The sequence below is a fragment of the Maniola hyperantus genome, chromosome 8, assembly GCF_902806685.2.
Source record: "Maniola hyperantus chromosome 8, iAphHyp1.2, whole genome shotgun sequence".
Classification (NCBI taxonomy): Eukaryota; Metazoa; Arthropoda; class Insecta; order Lepidoptera; family Nymphalidae; genus Maniola; species Maniola hyperantus.
This window is the reverse complement of record NC_048543.1, coordinates 14536276-14557018: the sequence shown is the minus strand read 5'-3', so window position 1 is coordinate 14557018 and position 20743 is coordinate 14536276. Positions and strand designations below refer to the sequence as shown.

Below are 20743 nucleotides of genomic sequence, written 5' to 3'. Positions count from 1 at the left end.
AAAATGCTAAATGACAACAATATAGAAAAAAACACCGCGGTAGGTAATTGGTTATTTTACACGTACTTTCTAATTAAATGGTATCAGAGGTAGTTTTGTATTCTCATGTTATCAATTACTTACTGTCTCATAATAGGAGACTTGATGACATCAAATCCAGCTTAGCATTTTGTAGGTTTCAGTATCGTATCTAAAGAAACATAGAAAGTATATAGGTAGGGTCTACGTAACGTATATACCTATAATATCTTATCCAATATGAACACTGCCTATCACTTGCACATGATACAAGAGTGGCGCAATGTATTTTTATACCGCTATCTTTAAAATAAATTTATAATAAAGGAATCGGCATCGCATGCGAGTGCGGCGACTAGCAATACAGTTATATCTTCGCAGGGACAAATAAATAGGCTTAGGAAACAAAATAACGTTTTACTTAAAATCGGTTGTATTTACATTTCGTCCATCGTAGAAAATCAATAGTGTTCAACATCACAAATAAATAAAAATCGTACTAAGGTATTCACATTAGTCGTACATAGTACACAATATGCGACAGTTCATTTCATTCTTACCGTAAAAACGAAAAGTGACAAACTATAATAAGGTGATCTACAAATTCAAATTTATTTCAATGTCAATCCTAATTAAATAAAGTCAGGTATTTTAGTATCGATGACAATAATTTCGCTAAATGCTCTTTTCCTAATCACTCCGCCGCCTTCTCCGAGCGCCGGGTGAAGTAAAAAAATATAGTCATTCAAGATTTTGTATATATTTATTGAATCGGCCAGCGCCCGGCGAGTGCATGCCGGTGTGAACTCGACAGGCCGGATGCGCGTCATACATCGCCGCTCCGCGCCGCGCGGGCCCCGTCTCGGCGGCGATGTACGACGCGCGACGGAAGTTTCCCCGCGCGCGGCGGCGCGTTGCCGTGACGTGGTGCGGGCGGCGGGCGCGTAGACGCGGCGCAGCGGGCGGCGAGGGGGGCGCGCAAATCGAACGAGGCCACGCGGGCCGACGCCACTCGCCCTCCCTGCCGGCCTCGCCGCTCTGAGCGTCCCTCCGACACCACAACCTACCGACCTACACGCTAACTCTCTTTAACCTACGAATCTCTCATTAGTCATTACACACCTCAAAAATGGAATATCGAACTGCGGGAGCTATCCTAAATTATCAATATTGTGGACAGTTACAGGCAGGTTTTGGGTGTCAGCGTCGCTATCGCGCCGCGGCGACCGTCGCGCTCTCTTTATCAGTAGCAGGGAGCGGGCGGCGCGGGCGCGATGTGCTAGTCTAGAGATAATGGCAAAATTGTGATGTTTTTCTAATATTTGCAACGTACACGATGCCGGCGATACACTCCGACGTCGGCGCCAAACTCCTCGAGTGCCCGAAACTTTATATTTGCTCATCCGAATGCCATAGCAACGATTTCACCATACAAAAGGAGTATAAGGAGTCGACGAAGTAGCGAAGGTTTAGAAAACACAACTACGTTACCATTTTTATTGAAAACAACAGTTGTCTTGAATGCATTAAGTCAATAACCACACTATTTTATACATTACTGATTAAAAACTCTCAGGCTTCCCTTACACTAAAATATGTACACACAAACTCTCATCGACAACAAAAAAAATGAAGAATTGAGCTTTGTGACTTAATCGCTTATTCTCTACATTAATAATTAATCAATACAGCCGTGCCGGGTTATTTCTGTTTCCAAGTGAATATGGTAGGTACTGTGTATAGAAAAATATCACAACTTCACCATTGGGGCTTACAGGTTAACCTAAATACAGAGTGAATTTCACTTAGAAATAAAGTTTACTTCCCAAAACACATTTGTACATTAATTCATGACAAAATTCAACAGTATTCTACTAAGTCTTAATTCATAAATTGTTGCAGAACCGTGAAAAATTGATACAGCTTCAGAGTACCGAACTTAAATATAAAAAATCTGTATTGGGTTAGACTTAATTAATTTTTTGTCATTCAAATATAAGTGCACCCGTTTTAGGTGGCAGTGATGTCGGCCACGCGTGTTCCCAACTGGCCGCTGCCTGCAGCCGTTGGGGCGAAGCGCGGCCGCCGCACCGGGGCGCCACATACACTATATTACTTCACTGTGACATTGTCCTTATCAAGAGCACGAGCGTATTACGCGTCATCCTCCTCTTCTTCCCCTAATAATTCTTCTTCTACTTCATCATCTGCAAGAAATTAACGGCAGTTAATCGTCGGTCTTTTTTTATCAAAATCATCAACAGACCTTAGCGGCATTCATGTGTAAATTACGGAAAGTACTTAATCAACAAATACTCCAACTCCTAATTTACTATCGGCTAACTTGTGTAACCAACCCAGATGATATCGTTAACTTCGTAAATTCTGAATCTCGGTGATGAACACCTTAGAGGAGTTTTTGTTGGACACTTTTCGCAATTCACAACTAAATTGAAATGAAAAACATGCCACTGAAATATGGAAAAAGGCCTGCTGAAGTGCATGCCCTTTTTGCAAAAACAAAAATCTTATAGACTAAACTGTGCACGCAATACCAAGTCTTAACTGAATTAGTTAACCCAAGATAGATATAAGCCCGGTACGTAAAAATAGGTCACCTAAGCGAAAATTTGTTCAAGTCAGTCAAGTCGCCCAATCAGATATGTCATCTGATAAGAATCGGATTGGTCGATCAATCCGATTCTTCCGCTTTGGTGGATACCGGGCGTAAAGCTGTGGTGTCATAGAATAAGAACGGTTACGCACTCATCCGATCCGAGTCCGTGAAAATACAGATATAAAAAACTTGGACTGAATTCGGATATTGCTTACACACTAATCCGATCTCTGATCCAAATCTAAGCTAATCGGTGGACATCTTTGACATATCTATGACATACGTCCGATTTGAATCCGAGGCACATCTGAAATATTCTCACGGATGACGGAAATCGGAGTTAATGCGTAAGCTACCATACAAATAGTTCTAAGACTACTTCGGAATGTATTTTCACGGATTCGGATCGGATGCCGTGCGTAATCGCCCTTACCGCAGATAACGGAAAATCTTACGAACATCTTACGAAGAAACAAAAGAAAAAAATTATCTCAACACACAATAAAGTGACATAGCTATAAGAACGTCACGGCTGCCAGCTTGTAAGGTTTCAACGACGCGCTGAACTATAACAATAGCGGGTAAAAATGTGCGTGCATAGCCTACTTGAATTACACCGTGCGGTGTCAGTGCGATAGGGGTACGCAAAAATAAAACTGCAAATATTTTCACGATAATCTTATAATACAAAATAACACGTTGTAAAAAACACATTATTATCAATAAAGAATATAAAATTAGTTTTCAATTTGATCTTTGGACGTATTCCCTGAAAAACTTTCCAACCAATCAATTCAAAATTTAGATATCAATTAAAATTGAGATATTGTGAAAGAACTGCTTACAACTGGGCGATTACGGTAAAATGACATGTCACATCACAAAAAAATATCCAGATCAGAATATTTACCTATATTTTATTCCATCATGCCATTTTACCGCAATCTCCGAGGCCCGAGCTCTAATCAGTTTTTCATAATAATGGATCACAATTTTAATTTTGGTTGGAGAATCAGTTTTTTCAGACAATATGTAATGTTGAGTAAATAATATTATGTTCTAATCAAGTTTCCCAAGTAGTGCTATAATAAACGTGTCCTTTGGAAATAAAGAATTCAACAACGAAAGGACGTAGGTAATTTCGAAAGAATATTTTGCGCGCTTTTCGATTTCGCGCCATAACGAGACGAACATCTTTACAATACGAACTCCTACAGAACAATTTTTTGACGTACTTAGATCCCTACAGTACCTACGTCTACAGAACGATTGTTTGTGTGCTTACTATTTACTTAATAGGTATTATCTTAAAAAATAGAATGCATCTTCAATTTTAAAATATATTATACTATGTAGCGCTTTTGAATTGGTATCATGCGGCTATTTACCTTCGAGATCGTCGTCCTCGCCTTCCCCTAATTCTTCCTCGTCTTCTTCACCTTCTTCGCCTTCGACTTCTTCATCGTCGTCATCGTCTCCGTCACCCTCTACCACGTATCCATCAAAGTCTTCCTCGTCACTGTGACCCTCGTCTTCCCCACCGCCGCCATTTTCTTCCTTTCGCGCCTTTTTCGCTTCTACTGTTTTTTCCTACACAACAAAAACAATTCAAATTACTATAAATTTATTATTCTCCATACCCACACTTTATCCGTAATATACCTATAACGTAGGTATATATTCAATCTCGACTTTACAAATACAAGTATCCTTTAAAAACGTTAAAGAATCTGTCTGCGTCGTTTATTCCTCATTGCTGATTATGATTCGTGACCCCTTTCTATTAATCACATTAGAACGGTGGTATTAGTTTGTTGGGATTTAAATAATTACTTAAGGAATTTATACTTGTAGAAAAATAACAATAAATCATAACTGGCTACTGGCCAGTAAATAATTAGGTAACTAATTGCAAGGAAAACAAAATAATTGTTTTCGCAGTTTATTGACAAAAGTGGCGAATACGGTTTACGTGCAATATAATGAAGCGCAGGTGACAAGGATTCGTAACAATAAAAGAAGCGTGGGTTATTAGTATGGGGGAAAGAGACGAAGCGTGGGGCCGGTGGCGTACGGCCTATTTTCCCTTGGCAAATACCTAGTGCCGACGACGGTCAGTATGCATAACAAGAGATGACGTACAACGGTACAAACCCCTTAAAACCGCTAAAATGACAATGAAACAATCATTGTATCATGTGCTACTGCATCGAAATTCCTACAAATATCCAAGTTTATTGATATTAATGTTGAGGTTATGTTTGAAACGCGCCCGTTCGCTAATAGCTTGAATTTAGGTTACATTGTGGGAAAGAGATAGATACGCCACATTCACATTTCTAGTATTTTTGTTAGAATTTACTTAACATTGGATTTGTAATAATAGATTATCATCCTCTAATTATTAGTTGGTGAACAAAGGAAGTTTAAATTGCTTATGAAACACCTACATGCAAATGTTGCCGGGTCGTTGACTACGATTCTACTAGTAAAATGCCAAAAGAAAGTACCTGTACTCTATTCTTTTTATTTGCAGGGGATTACAATTTAATTACGAAACAAAAGAATTTAAATATTTAGATCTAGAAAAGGCTTTGTCTAGTAGGTAGTATTGTTTGACGTTTCGTCGAATCTACTGTGTGTATTTGACATTGCCGGCCATGTTACTGTACCGACTACGGAGCGTCACGCTGCCGCGGAATGTAAACGGGGCTTAGAAAGCGCGTCAAAAATAGAATATAATGATACGCAATAAAATCAATAATATAATGACACCAAATAGAGCATTTTCGTGTATGTAAGGTAAATGTATTCACTTCAATATCAGACACGAGAGTTCTCGCGCCATGTTTTTTTCTGCCAAGGTCATGTCTCTGTATCCAAAACGAGTAAACAAAACGTACAGACCGCCAAAGGTGGTCAAAATTCTACACTAGCAACGTGGAATATTCTCTTGATGAGAGACTTTGTACTTAATTCTAGTCTGACTCATCGATTACCTCACATACTTAAACGTGAGCATTAGCACTAGTCCAAAAATACGCCGGTTGAAGTTTCTCAGAATAGCGGCAAACTGCAATTCCTTGTATAGCGAGTGTTACAGTTTCGAGTACGATAATGGTCTAGAAATAATATGCCCCAAATAACGTTCAATAAAATGGCGAGCGTCTAAAATGAATACATAGTCTGACATGTGCACTCACCTCTGCTGCCCGTTTGGCTCCTTTTAGGTCACTTTTTGCTTCTCCGGTCTTCTCGTCTCCGACCTTGTCTACTGCCACTTCACTGTTCTTTTCATTGGTACTCATGATTGTTCTGGTTTTTGTATTAATTACTAGAAATATCCAAGTTAGGTATACGGCTGCCACAAACCGACGCGCGACTGACTGATCGAGTGAGCGGCGGCGAGCGGGCACGATGGAGATGAGTTTGAAAACGAAGATGGCGCGGTCTTCTATACGCCTCGCGGCTGATTGGTCGAAAGTATCTGCCATTACAAATAACAGGATATGTAGGGTCACAATTTTAAAATCGATCTTCTACTTGTTAAACTCAAATCAAAAATTATGTAACTAAGACGGCTTATTAATATTTTTATAAATTTAGAAAAGATTTTAAATTATATCGCTAAACAAAAGTTACCTGTGTATTTCCATAACGTGGTTATGTTGATTACGTATATCCGGTACTTTGGAGAATTGATTTCACGAAAGTGACGTATCCACCGTAGATAACTGACTGCTGTCAAAAGTAGCGGGAACGTAAAAGTGGCTGAATATTCGAAAACTTAGTTCATTTTAATGTTTTTATGGCTTTTTCTAATTGTGTGTTTAAAATAAAATATCTACTTTTAAAAATGTGTTACATAATGTTCCATATTATTTGTTGGGTTGACTTTCGAATTCGGAGTTTTATCAACATTCAGGATAAAAAGGTAAGCACCGATGGTTAGCACTTTGTTTCGATAATTTTCAAGTAGATAATAATATATTTAATATGTAGCGAATATTTACTTTCAATAAACGTTATCGTATAAATTAGGCTCAAGCTACATACTACTCTCTAACGAGAGATTAGGCTATATGTAAGTATAAATTAGGTTAATCTCGGTAGGTAGTAAGTAATTTGGTTACCTACTTAATACGTTAACTGTTAATTTTATGTTTTAAAAGAAAGATGAGGTAGGTATATAGGTACTTAATCAAGAACAAGAATATTATAAGATTTGGTAAACTCAAATAAACTTTTACAAGTGCTTTTGAATTGAGTAGGTAACCAGTAGGTATTTAAATCATTTGTTATGAGTTGATATTTTCAATTTCAATGCAATAAGAGAAATGGTAGCTTATTTCTGTCCCACAGTTTATAAGCTAAGTAAAGGCCTTCTTGGAGTTTATTCAAATTTTAACACATTTCAGTGCTATGAGATTTGTTAAGTGGTTGTTATTATACAATTGACAGATCCCTTATTGACAAAGTTGCGTGGAATCAATCTTTTTACATTCAGAACTTCACAAGGTAATGACTAACACGCGTGATTCCATTCCAGGAACATTTATTCATTCATTCATTCATTTTATGGGTTATGTAAGAACTATAAACAAAATTAACAAAGTATGTAGTATATTTTAATAGTAATGAAACAAAACTCACTTTTATGAAATAATTTTACTATTAATTTTATATATTTTACAATTTTTGTGGTTTTTTTCACATGTATTGGGTACCTTAACTTCCTTTCAATATTACTATAGGAAAATAACTAGCCTTTTAAATTTCCTAGTAACAAACAGAAAAAGTTGGGATTGCTATACTCTGCACGCTTCATAGAGGTAATGTGTATATGGTTTGCTGCCTACCACTGTAAATAAACATTTACAGCCAGCCCAGTAGTATGAAATTCGAAATTACATTGCTATCACCACTTGTGATTGGCCAAAGAAGGTACAGTACGCGGCCGAAAATAATGTACATCAACCTTTAGAAGGAGCTAGCTACCAAATTGGTAGAACAGTCTCTGTCGTTGAGACTGACCAACCAAACGTCATATTATAGGTATGAGTGACAGAGATAACGCTCTACAAAGCCGAAATGTCATTCTAAAGGCAGATGTACATTACTTTCGGCTGCGTACTGTACTCATACTGAAACTGTATGTTAGAGTATTATCGGTCAATGATGTGATTTGCATCAAAAAAAGAATGTTTGACAGATTGTCTTGTGTGACAAATTTATAACCAGCTGTTTTGTTGAGTTTGTATAATTGCATTGCACAGAATTGGATAAATTCATAGATGGTCTGATGGGGTCTGGAGGCTAAGAAATGTCAAATAAAAAGTCAACGAGTTATGTGGCAATGTTTTTTTTTATTCAGAGACAAGTCAGCCCTTGACTGCAATCTCCCCTGGTGGTAAGTGATGATGCAGTCTAAGATTGAAGCGGGCTAACCTGGGAAGGGTATGGCAGTTTTTACTAAACCCATACCCCTTTGATTTCTACACGGCATCGTACCAGAACGCTAAATCGCTTCGCAGCACGTCTGCCGGTAGGGTGGCATGTAAACGCAGTTAGAAAACAGAGTTTTCAACATGTTTTTATGTAAATGTTTAATCAATGTAAAACTCACGGTTACGGCAGTTAAGCACTCGCCTAATCCGAGTCCGTGAAAATACGTTCTGTTTTGTTTTTTATGGTAGCTTATGACATACGTCGTAGATATTTTTTATATATCCGTATTTTCACGGATTCGGATCGGATGAGTGCGTGATCGCTGTAAGCCTACAGAGTTGCTGATTTTTCTATACCATTCTGCACGCAGAGTATACGTAGCTAATGTTTAATCATTAACTAAATTAATTCTTTTCATCTATATTAAAATTATATGTTACACATTGTTGCAACTAACCTAACTCCTATGACGCACAATGAGCATACAAAATGGACTTATCATTTAAATTATTTTCACAAACAAACATATCACAGGCATAAGATGTTCCATGTTCACATACATCGTGTGAACGGGAAAGTTATCTCCTTGAAATATAACTTTTATTATTACCCAAAACCACAGACAGTGGGGCCATAACTTTTTCTTATAAGCGGGCAACTCATGATGATCGCACATTTAATTCGAGCCGCACACGACGAATTTTTCATGATCATTACAAAAAAATGATTTTTACGGCTTTTTGCGATATTTTCAAAGTAAAATTTAGTGCTTTGCTTTTGCAACAAAAACCGTTTGTCATGATCTGAATGGGCTCTATGTGTGTTTGCTTTATTACCCCTATTGTTTACGTGACATGTCGAATGTAATCCTATTGTTATTGCTAACTAGCTCATAACTGATCACAGCGGCTTCACCCGCGTGTATATAATATAGCCTTTGTCACTCAGGAATAATGTAGCTTTCTATTGGTGAAAGAATTTTCAAAATCGGTTTAGTAGTTTCAGAGATTACCCCCTACAAACAAACTTAACGACATTACCTCTTTATAATATTAGTATAGATGACGGTCTCGAGTGGAAAGACACCAGTTAATATTGAATGCACTATAATACTTATGTTACGGTTGTTGTAGTGTGCGATTACCATTATAGCCAAAAGTCGTGGCCCCGTAATGAAGGCAAAAGATAGACAATTGATAAAAACAACCAAAAAGTCACTGATTATTATTATTATTACTTATTTTGTTATTATATTGTAATTTATTACCTATTTTGAATAAATTATTTGATTTTGATTTTGAGTCAGCATATTCATATTATAGATTGTCCATATCAGAGAACTTATGATTATAACATGCGACACTCGCAATTAACCGTTATGGGCTGAATTGGGGCATTCAAACTACTGCGTAGTGTATCGCCCGACGGCAGCCGATCAAAAGTGGCTTCATTTCTACAAACATGTTTCCCCGTTATTCCATCTATCTTTTTCCTTCAGTCTGTGCCCAAACTACTTAAACGAAATATTTAAAACAAATATATATAATAATTATATAAACAACATACAAAGTATACAATATACAGACACGCTTGTAACACTAGAAATTTTAAATATAATGTATGTAATGTATATGTGACGGCCAGTTGCATATCAAGCGGTTAAAGTTAAGTTACGGTTATTGTTAAACTTTGAACTTGATAATCTTTTTCGAAAATTACTTATCTAAATATATAAAAGGAAAAGGTGACTGACTGACTGACTGATCTATCAACGTACAGCTCAAACTACTGGACGGATCGGGATGAAATTTCGCATGTAGATAGCGTGCATGACGTAGGCATCCGCTAAGAAAGAATTTTTGAAATTCAACCCCTAAGGGGGTGAAATACGGGTTTGAAATATGTGTAGTCCACGCGAAGTCGCGAGCATGAGCTAATATTAAAATAGAGTCTTAATAATTATAAATTCTTCGTTACAATGGCAGAATATGTTGCCTATGGAACTGATCAATAAATAATTGGTTTTTTTACAACATTTGAACTAAAATTTTACCTTTGTGGAAGTATAAATACTGCCTTGTACAACCCACTTTGCTTTTTCTGGTGGTCTAAGTTTAACGGTAACTGTAATGTAATTTTAACTGCCTGATTAGCAACCGGAACTAACAGAAGTATTGGAACCAACTGTACAATTGGAACAAAACTAATTAACAGAACCTAAAATCAATCCATTCTTTTTAACTTAGTATAATAATATTATTATGAAACTATAGTGTGTGGTCACATAAACGCGCTAATGAAATAACAATGGACATGTTATACAAGTACGCTGGAAACGCCATACCAAATGACAGTTATTTTTTGTGCCGATTTAAAGCCGACCGCATACCGGCATTCAAAATGCCAAATTGTTTTGTGTTGACACCTCAGAACAAATACCTTTAGAAGTTGCCCTAATGTGACTTTTATTGTTAAAACGAGATAGCTAAATGCATTTAAGCTCTTATTAGAACGTGACAAAGTGATTGTTTTTGTCCTTATCACAATGGCCACTTTTTTTTGTTTGTCAAAATGTATTTGTAGATCTTGACAAACAACGTGAAGCGACGTTATGTTCACTCAAGTATAATAAAGAAATAATTAATAATATATATAATAATAATATGTATAATAAGAATAGAATTTAATAATATGTATAATAAGAATAGAAGGGATGACATGAGGGACTGAGGGGGCCACGCTAGTTGTATATCTGTATATATCTGTGGTTGACACTATGTTCACAAAATATGTCTCATCATTTAAGAGCCTGTTTCATCGAAGCGACAACTCATTGGCGGATGGAGCCTAAAAAAGTCCTATTTCCATAGATGACGGAATATCTATGGAAACAGGACTAATTTAGGTTACTACATAAATGACAAAACTTTCCAGACTCATTTCCAAAACTTTTATTTCAATCGCGCGTTAAGGTGACACGCACTATTTTTAGCTGACTGACGCTAACAGCATTTTTTTGTTATATCAGATTCAGATCGGACGCAGTGCACAAACGCTCTCACGAAGCTCAGGGGTGGTTCTCCCCTGAGCGAGTAGGAGTATCGCGCTAGAAGGCGGTGCAGACGTTGCCGTCGAACTCGATGTTCCCGCCGTAGGAAGGTATGGAGTCGTCCGCGTTGGAGCGAGACTCGTTCCGCCACGCGCTGTACAAGGATGGCAGGAAATCGTTGAATAACGGACTACGGGGCGAAAAGCTGTTTTCGCGTACCACCTGTGAATGTGAAAGAAAATTATAAAATAACTAGCTGATGCCCGCAACTTTGCGTGGATTTAGGTTTTAAAAAATCCCGTGGGAACTTAGATTTTCCAGGTCACAAAATCACTTTTACTAGAACTATCAAAGCTGTTAAACAACTCATTGGCAACCTTTCTTATCATTTAAATAATCCTTTACAATGTATAAACGTCAGTAAAGCAGGTTTCACTTAACTAATTTTTTAAAATGTCTTCTCCTATTAAACTTGCGCGTGGATATAGATCACAACGCGTACAGGCTTATCGACAGTTTTAATCTTTACAATAACCTTAAATAACTGCAATATTTAGCTTCATTAAGGCACAATTCCTATTGCAACCACTTAATCAAAATATTAAGTGACCTAAGTATTTAATAGTCGTCGAGTCACGAGTCGGAATGAGACTGCCCTAAAAACCTTCAAACACCCGTATTTAAACAAATCGATTCAAGATGTCTGCCCCGCCACAGATCGCGTGACATCGGAGGAGTCAAATATTGTCTAATTCATTAAACTAACAAAATATGTAATAAGATTTTTCAATAAGTTTGTTTTATGAATTTTTTTTTTAAATAGAGATAGCGAGCAAATGAGCAGGCGGGTCACCTGATGTAAAGTGATCACCCCCGCCCATGAACATTTGCAGCACCAGAGGAACTGAGAGGCCGATGCGTTGCCGGCCTTTTAGGAATTTGTTGGTCCGCCCCTTGAATAACCCCATGTTGTAATCTAGTGGGAACACCGCCGATGGGAGTTGGTTCCACAGTTTGCATGTATGTAGAAAGAAGGATCTGGCACAACAGACGGTCGAAGTGCACCAGAAAAATTTAAAGTAGTCGAGACTTGAGATACATCTCCAATATGTCTTCTAGGAGCTTATTATGATCTATGCTATGCAACATACCTTTTTCATCCCTTTATAATCGGGATCCATCTGTCTCTTTGGTATCCATAGCTTGACGTCCTTGTCCAGGCCGCTCGTCGCCATCACGGGGAAGCGGGGATGGGTTTCTATACAGTTTACCTGAAATAGTGTGACTCAGCATAGGTAATGGAGAAGTTTCATGATGTTGTTAATATCATATTTAACCAATTGAAAAATTAAGAATTAAAATGAGCAACTGCCGAGTTTCTTGCTGGTTCTTCTCGGTAGGAACGGCATTCCGAACCAGTGGTAAATTAAAACTACCTGACTATTCATAAGCACTTAAGTTTACATGAATAAAAAAACATTATATTCTATTCTATTCTAAAATGGAATTAAAATATAGATTATATAATGTACATTAAGGTGCATAAAATCCGCCTCTGATTCCGATTATTTTAAAGAATTTTATGTACCCAGTGACCCTCGCGCCATCAAGACGAATAGAATGACATTAATTAATCGGTAGATCTGTTGAGTATGATCTGTTGACTAAATTTCTACAGTGGCACTTGAATGACATTTTTTTTTAAAGAATATTAGCCATGTTAAATGACTAATATTCCCCTTTCCTCTCCAACTAAGCGTCAAGCTTGTGCTAGGAGTAGGTACGACAATAGTGCAACGGGCGGGGTTTGAACCGTCGACCTTTCGGTTTTCAGTCTACTCCTTTAACGGTTGAGCTATTGAGGCTCTAAACATTGACAGGGGGGCACTGTTGGAGGACAAAGGCTAAGAATATTCTAACAAGAACAAAGGGTACACTTGACGGAAACGTTGGTTTAGATTTTCGCCACGCACCAAGATAGCTTTGTCCCAATGTAAGTCTATTCTGTTAAAAAAAATTATTAATATTATGTAAGTACGCCGTTTTACTTTCTAATAAAAAATAAAAAAAGCTTCTGTGAACTCGACAGACCGTTTGAATGTTTCTCAATTACAGTACGCGGCACAAAGTAATGTACATACATCGGCCTTTAGAATGACATTTCGGCTTTGTAGTGCGTTGTCTCTGTCACTCATACCTATATGACGTTTGTCGGTCTCGACAAAAGAGACAATGCTCTACAAATCTGCTATCTCCTTCTAAAGGTCGATGTACATTAGTTTCTGCCGCGTAGTAGAAGGCAAGGAAAAAATTTATGGCACTAACTATTTTTTGTTATATGATTTATCAAACACGCCATTTATGGAGTACTCACCACGCCATTCATATCCCCCTCCATCCACTGCACGATAGCCTCCGACTCCTTCTCCCAAATGTAGATGTACGAGCAATCCGACCCTGACACGATGTATTCACTTTTCGGCCCGAAGAATGACACCCCCTTAAATAAAAATAAAAATAAAATTTAATTATTTTTTTAAGTATTTTAAAAAACAAAGTTGCGGCAAGCAACCGGCTGAGCTTTTAGTTAGCAACTAAAAGCTCAGCCGGTTGCAGTACCCTTATTATAAATGCGAAAGTGTGTTTCTTTGTCCTTCAATAACGGTGCCACGGATTGACGTGATTTTTTGTATGGGTATACAGTGAGTGATGGGTATACACCTGGAGAGTGACATAGGCTACTTTTTATCCCGGAAAGAGTTCCCACGGGATTTTTAAAAACCTAATTCCACGCGGACGAAGTCGCGGGCATCAGCTAGTAATGAATAAAACTACCTTGAATGTAGCAATGTTACGATGTCCACTATACCGATGCGTATATCCGTCTTTGCCGTCGCTTGTGTCTCTAGAACAATGATTTTAGTTTGAAATCGTTTTCGTTAGTTTAAAATACGGTATTTGACAACTAGTCAAATCAGTAACTTTTTATCAAACGTCAAAACGCGCGCTTAGTATGCGAGATTCTATGAAATACCGGTGTGTGACGTCACAATCATTTGACGTGCTTTTTTTAGTTTAATCGATAATTTAAAATGGTTATTACACTTAAAACCTAACTAAAAAAGGACGTAGATTTTACGTATTTTGGAAGACCCTCTATTTAATAATCACTGAGAAATATTTTTTTTTTTGATGTAGTCAAATACCCAATTATTATAAATCGTACTTACTTGTCGTAAACGTCTTTGTTGACGTCGAACAAGTAAACATCCTCGTCGTTGTAGGAGCCCAATATTTCCGTTCCGTTGTGGTTGTACACCGCGCATGTTAGGTGCATAGTAGACTTCATACGGCGCGATCCTTTGTTCTATAACAAAATCATTATTAATAAATACATTGCTGCTTCACTGAGTGATATAAAAGTATAATTTGATTGATATTGTAAATTTGTAAAAAGCAAGGTAGTTGTTGCTATGTGGTCCGATCCACTAATGTATTACACTTTCACATTAAAAATTAGTTCCATTATCAGAAAATATGTTCTCAGGATTACCTCGATGAGACATGAACCATGCAAATCTAAAATGAGTTTTAACTTTTGTAGTTTAAGAATACTATTGCAAATTGAAGACTGAAGCTCTTTATAGGTAGTTATAACATTAGAGAGTGACGAAATTGTGACTACTATCGGTTTTCACGGCAGAATATTTACTTGCCCAGGAAATCATCTGAATTATATTTCAGGTTCCTCAAATATCTCATATATTTTAAGGCAGTGGATTGGACATCCTAATAAAGAGTTGACTTACTGGCTGGTCGTGGAAATGTCCGGGGCAGTACTTGGCAAGCGGCTGCGTGGCGCGGCGCGTGTCGAACACGTGCACGAACTTGTCCTGTCCCGCCAGCAGGAGCTGGTTCTTGTTGAGCGGGTGTCCCGCCATGCTGTATAGTGGGAACGAGCATAGGTGGAAGTTCCTGGAACAAACAATGGTTGCAACAATGACTTTGGGATGGCTTGTGGGCTTCGTTACGACATAGGACGTTGGGTCCACCAGGAAAACGCGTACCCTGACTGATTTACAGAGCTGCGCTAGCCGTATTAAGTACAGCTTTTAGAGCCTAAAAGACTCACCTCTGGGGGCTCGCAGAAATGCTCTGAAGTATACTGCTGTGAGAGAGCTATGCTTGGAGTTTCTCTACGTGATCAAATCAGAAATGAGGAGATCTATAGGAGAACTAGAGTAACCGATATAGCTCAACAGGTTGCGAAACTGAAGTAGCAATGGGCAGGGCACATAGTTCGTACAACCGATAACGTTGGGGTCCCAAGGTGCTGGAATGGCGACCTCGCACCGGAAGCGCAGCGTTGGAACACCCCCCCACTAGGTGTACGGACGACATCAGGCGAGTCGGAAGAAGCCGAAGTTCCTACAAGAGACCTATGTCCAGCAGTGGACGTCTATCGGTTGATGATGATGATGACACTCACTTCACAGTATGCTCCACTCGCACATCGGACATGATGACCAGGCCGTCCTCCCCCGCAGAGACCACAACGTGCGGGTCGGCGGCCGACACGTGCAGCTTGTGTGCGGGGCGCTTGTGTGACGCAAGCCGCCGCCGCGACGCCGTGCCGCCGCTGGCTGGACATTGCAGTAATCGCACCTGGGAATAACCGTTTTTGAATCAAAACTTCTTACGGTGCAACCTGAAAGTAACTCAGATCTTTTTCGGACGGAAGTAACGTTCATACGTCACTTCCGCCATTTTGAAATGCTTTGTTATTGGGCCTAATTATTACAAAATCGGTATCTGGTGTCTTGGCATTCCGAACCAGTGGTAGATGCATCCGACGATTCGAAAGCACTTTGAGTACAAAAGATTTTTATTTTATTTTATTTATTTTCTTGGTTTCCTTTTGATCATACAAAAGGAAACTGTTGTCAAAATTTTAAAAAGTTACCATCATTTTTTTTTGTTAATAACCCGAATCTAAAAACATTAAATTGAAAACATAAAATATATAACCAAAAAGTTTAGCTAAACTAAACTATAACCCAACGAACTTAACTAAATTAGCCTAACGTAACTAGGCAGGCTTACTTCGACTAATCACGTGAGTCCAGTCATGAGCCAGCTTGTCGTTATATTTATAACTAGCTTATGCCCGCGACTTCGTCGTGGACTACACAAACTTTGAACCCCTATTCTTCTCCCTTAGAGGTTGATTTTCAAAAATCCTTAGCGGATGTCTACGTCACATTAGCTTGCATGCCAAATTTCAGCTCGATCCGTCTAGTAGCTTGAGCCGAGCGTTGATAGATGTCAGTCAGTTAGTCAGTCAACTTTTCCTTTTATATATTTAGACGGTTGTCACTCAAGATAGTTTAAAGGCTAAAATAAAACATACCTGTCCATCTCTGGCGCATGTGACGATATTAAGCTGGCTCTGAGCGTTGAGGTAGAGGAATTTGCTCTGGAACACGTTGGACTTGTGGCCAGTCTTGATGGTCTGCAGGGCCGTCCTCTTCGCCCAGTCCCATATAATGACGTTGGTGTCGTCTGACCCGGATGCCAGCAAGCGACCTGAGAAACATTTTAATGTGTAAAATTTCATCATCATCATCATCAACCCATTATCGGCTCACTACAGAGCACGCACGGGTCTCTTCTCAGTAAGAGAAGGGATTGGCCAAAGTCCACCATGCAGTCGATTGGCAGACGCAAATAAAATAAAAATGTAAGAAGGATGAAATGCATACATTTTCTCACTCTCCATTTTAGCTCAATGTGTCATCTGTCATGTCAAAGTACGATTTTAGTACTTTCTAGCTGATGCCCACGACTTCGTCTGCGTGGATTAAGGTTTTTGAAACTCCCGTGAGAACTCTTTGGTTCTCATGAGTGATTTCCATTATCCTAATCCTAATATCCTAATCCTAATACAAATAAATATAAAATAAATGTGAAAGTGTGGATGTTTGTTACTCAATTACGCAAAAACGGCTGAACGGATTTGGAATGGAGATAGATTATACCCTAGATTAACACATAGGCTACTTTTTATGCCGGAAAATCAAGAGTTCTCACAGGATTTTGAAAAATGTAAATCCACGTGGACGAAGTCGCTGGCATCAACTAGTATATAATATCTCTCACCCAGCTATACTCAACGGGCTGTGCGGGCAGCGGCGCGCGCGCCGCGCAGTCTTAACCGCGACGCGTGCGCGAACTTAAAAAAGGACCCCTGATGGTTACGAAACTAGTCGGGCTAGCGTCGACTTAACACGTGAGTATAGCCGGGTGAGAAATATTATATATAAAAGAAAATCATTGATACCTTCTGGGTGAAAATTAATAGAATTAACACAGCCCTTGTGCTTGACGAGATTATGCAACTTGTCCAGCCGGTAGACGGCGTGAAGGGAGCCGTAGAACTTGCGCTCAAACATCAGGTCACTCTGAATCATCTTGCCGTAGGGAAACGTTAGACCCATCTCTCGATTGAACACCTCTGTAAAACAACATAAATTCAAACACATTCATCATAATAATAAATATGCTTTATTGTTTTCATTATTGCTAGTAACTAGTATGTACAATGTTATTAATAACTAACAATAAACAAAAGGTCGCAAACTCAGCATAGCACTGCTCACAATGCACATAAAGGCGAGTGACTCATGCTTGTGTTTAAGTCGTATCGGTATACGTAAGGTACAGTAAATGTGTGCGTTTGCGAGCGCTTGCTCGCGACTGATTGGTGCGACATGCACGCACACGTACGCAATGTCCATGTATACGAAGTTACCACAAGTTAAGTTCACTCGCATTCGTGAATTGCAAGAACTGTAACACTTTTTGAATATCAACTGTTGCTAATACACAACTTTAGTGGTTTTAGAGCTGTGGCTAAGTAATCGTCTTACTACTACGTACTGTACATTTCAGCCATTTATGTGTGCTGACTTTAGTCGTAAAATAAAATAAAACCGGCTAAGTGCGAGTGAGTCGCGCGTACCGAGGGTTCCGTACTACAGTCGAATTTTTTTCGACATTTTGCATGGTAAATCAAAAACTACTTTGCATAAAAATAAATAAAAACCTGTTTTAGAATGTCCATATAATGGCGCTTTCATATGATACCTCACTTGGTATAGTAATTTTACTTTAAAAGTTGAAAATACTAATTAATTGTTAATGAACACATATAATTTTTTTTGGTGACTATCTTATGCTCGTGACTTCGTCCACATGGACTACACAAATTCCATACCCCTATTTCACTCACCTAGTAGTTGAATTTCAAAAATCATTTCTTAGCGGATGCCTATGTCATATTAACTATCTGCATGCTAAATTTCAGCTCGATCCATCTAGTATTTTGAGCTGTGCATTGATAGATCAGTCAGTCAACTTTTCTCTTAATCTACTTTAAGATTACTAGCTTATACTCGTGACTGCATGGACTACACAAATTTGAAACCCCTATTACACCCCCTTAGGGGATGAATTTTCAAAAATCGCCATAGTAACTATCTGCAAGCTGCATGCTAAATTTCAGCCCAATCCATCCAGTAGCTTGAGCTGTGCGTTGATAGATCAGTCAGTCAGTCAGTCACCTGTTCCTTTTATATACATAGATAAAGTTTTTACCCTTACCTCTAAGAATCTGATATTTATGTACAGGTTGTGTTTTGAGCAGCACCGGTGGCAGCTTACCCTGGTTCTCATCATCGTTGTTCCTGAACCAGGGGGCTTCATCACTGTCCGTGTCCCCCGACTGTATGTTGAGTAAATCATCACTGTCATAGCTCTCGTTGGAGTCTGACGATGAGTCGGAGCTGCTTCTGTTGACTAAGCTGCTGCTTCTGTTTTACAACAATTTGTAAAAATCAATGACGTGCTCTTTGAAATTACAATGCACACAATGCATTTTTTACAATATTGAATTGTATGTTATGCCTATAATCATCATGATCAACCCATGACCAGCTCACTACAGAGCACGGGTCTCCTCTCAGAGTGAGCCTTGGCCATAGTCTATCACGCTGGCCATATACAGATTGGTAGACTTCACACACCTTTGAGAACATTATGGACAACTCTCAGGCATGTAGGTTTCCTCACGATGTTTTCCTTCACCGTTAAAGCAAGTGATATTAAATTAATTAAAACGCACATAACGCCGAAAAGTTAAAAGTGCATGCCCGAGATCCAACCCCCCACCTCCGATAAGAAGGCAGACGTCCTAACCACTAGGCTATCACAGCTTACGCTAAAAATTCTACTACTACAATGAAACTTGCTTGTCACCTATGACAAGCCACTTGTACTGTGTAAACATTCACAGCAAGTCTAATGCAGCCTTTCCTTATGAAGTATATAAATAAAAATACTACTCACGCACTAGGCATTCCGTTTGAGGAGTCTGTAGCAGAATCTCCATCAGTCAAGTTATTAGCTCTTTCTTCTGGCATTTCCTCCACCGATAAATCATCAGAATCCCTTGACGAATCACTATCAGAATCCCTATCTGGCGTCTTGCGTTTCCTATAAAACCTCGACCTTCTTGGATGTCTGATATTTAGTAATATAGCATGGACGTTACTGCTAGATGGAGCGACTGTCACAACTTCGTTGTTCACAGGAGCCTCGACGGCTGCAGTTGCGCGATCCTCACTGCTTGTACTCTCAGATTTGTCTGCCGACACCCCACTGTCCACGTTTTCATCTTTCTCCTCTTTACTAACAGACGCTGATAGAAAAACAAACAAAAATATACGCACCTCACATAAAAAATTAAAGATGCAAAAATAAAATTAAATCAATACTCACGAGTTTCCTTGGCACTGTCCTGTGAACTACCATCGTTTAATTTCAACTTTTTACTACCTAATTTAGGGCTCGAGGGCGAATCCTTAATTTCGTCATCGCTACAGGAATTATCTTCCATTTCAACTTACGTTGAAGAAAATCCTATGGAAAAGTTATCGTTGGTAATTTAAAAAACATATGCTAAGCAATGAAACAGTAAACTATATTGTAGTCAATTAATTAGTTTCTAAAACAATTTTTACCACTGGATTTTATTTTCTCTTATTTTTTAATCGAAGTTGTCGACTGAACAATAATCCAAACCTTTTTTTTTGGCAGATATGGCTGTGGCAGTGTTACCGATTCCTCAAAAAAATTACCCCTAGAACAAGATAAAAAAGAAGTCTATTGAAAGCTTCTAATGAGAAATAGCGGTAAATTAAAAAAACTTATGTCGTGTAATCCAGTGTGTAACTAGGAATAAAAGTATATTTTTACTTCGTTTTTCTTTCATATTTTGAAGCCGATCGGTAATGTTAAGCAATCGAACATTAAGAAAAATAGACAGACAGACAACAAAGTGATCCTATAACAAGGGTTCCGTTTTTCCTTTTGAGGTACGGAACCCTACAAACGGGCTGAATTGAGAATTTTACCACCTCCTTTTTGGAAGTTGGGTAAAAAAGGAACCCATATAGGATTACTTCGTTGTCTGCCTATCTCTTTGTCTGTCTCTCGTGTCTGTTGTTAGGACCTGTCAATGGAATTAAAATCTATAAGGTACTTCCCGTTTA

At 38.5% G+C, this 20743-nt stretch overlaps 2 protein-coding genes across 2 annotated transcripts; both read right to left on the bottom strand.

The window, feature by feature from the left end:
• Positions 1 to 420: 420 nt before the first annotated feature.
• On the bottom strand, positions 421 to 6055 carry Bacc (Bacchus). Its single transcript, XM_034971501.2, has 3 exons — positions 5839 to 6055; positions 4024 to 4225; positions 421 to 2225 (listed from the first exon to the last, which is right to left on the bottom strand). Exons 1-3 carry the CDS (start codon positions 5941 to 5943, stop codon positions 2173 to 2175), a joined length of 360 nt encoding a protein of 119 aa, XP_034827392.1. The 5' UTR covers positions 5944 to 6055; the 3' UTR covers positions 421 to 2172.
• A 1186-nt stretch (positions 6056 to 7241) lies between these two features.
• On the bottom strand, positions 7242 to 20344 carry LOC117984835 (DDB1- and CUL4-associated factor 8). The gene is made up of 13 exons (XM_034971498.2): positions 20213 to 20344; positions 19971 to 20111; positions 19539 to 19890; positions 18795 to 19003; positions 17473 to 17646; positions 16543 to 16718; positions 15622 to 15797; positions 14942 to 15107; positions 14363 to 14499; positions 13968 to 14037; positions 13507 to 13632; positions 12284 to 12403; positions 7242 to 11354 (listed from the first exon to the last, which is right to left on the bottom strand). The coding sequence occupies exons 2-13, from the start codon at positions 20086 to 20088 to the stop codon at positions 11190 to 11192; spliced, it is 1989 nt and encodes a 662-aa protein (XP_034827389.1). The 5' UTR covers positions 20089 to 20111; positions 20213 to 20344; the 3' UTR covers positions 7242 to 11189.
• Between the last annotated feature and the right edge of the window lie 399 nt (positions 20345 to 20743).

Excerpts from the sequence above, each read along its gene's own strand:
- Bacc (XM_034971501.2), bottom strand. The coding sequence starts at position 5,943 with ATGAGTACCAATGAAAAGAACAGTGAAGTGGCAGTAGACAAGGTCGGA. Across the intron at positions 4,226-5,838 it reads GAGCCAAACGGGCAGCAGAG|GAAAAAACAGTAGAAGCGAA; the intron begins GTGAGTGCACAT and ends TTTGTTGTGTAG. Across the intron at positions 2,226-4,023 it reads CGAGGACGACGATCTCGAAG|ATGATGAAGTAGAAGAAGAA; the intron begins GTAAATAGCCGC and ends AATTTCTTGCAG.
- LOC117984835 (XM_034971498.2), bottom strand. The coding sequence starts at position 20,088 with ATGGAAGATAATTCCTGTAGCGATGACGAAATTAAGGATTCGCCCTCG. Across the intron at positions 15,108-15,621 it reads CGAGTGGAGCATACTGTGAA|GAACTTCCACCTATGCTCGT; the intron begins GTGAGTGTCATC and ends TGTTTGTTCCAG. Across the intron at positions 14,038-14,362 it reads AACAAAGACGTTTACGACAA|AGACACAAGCGACGGCAAAG; the intron begins GTAAGTACGATT and ends TCATTGTTCTAG.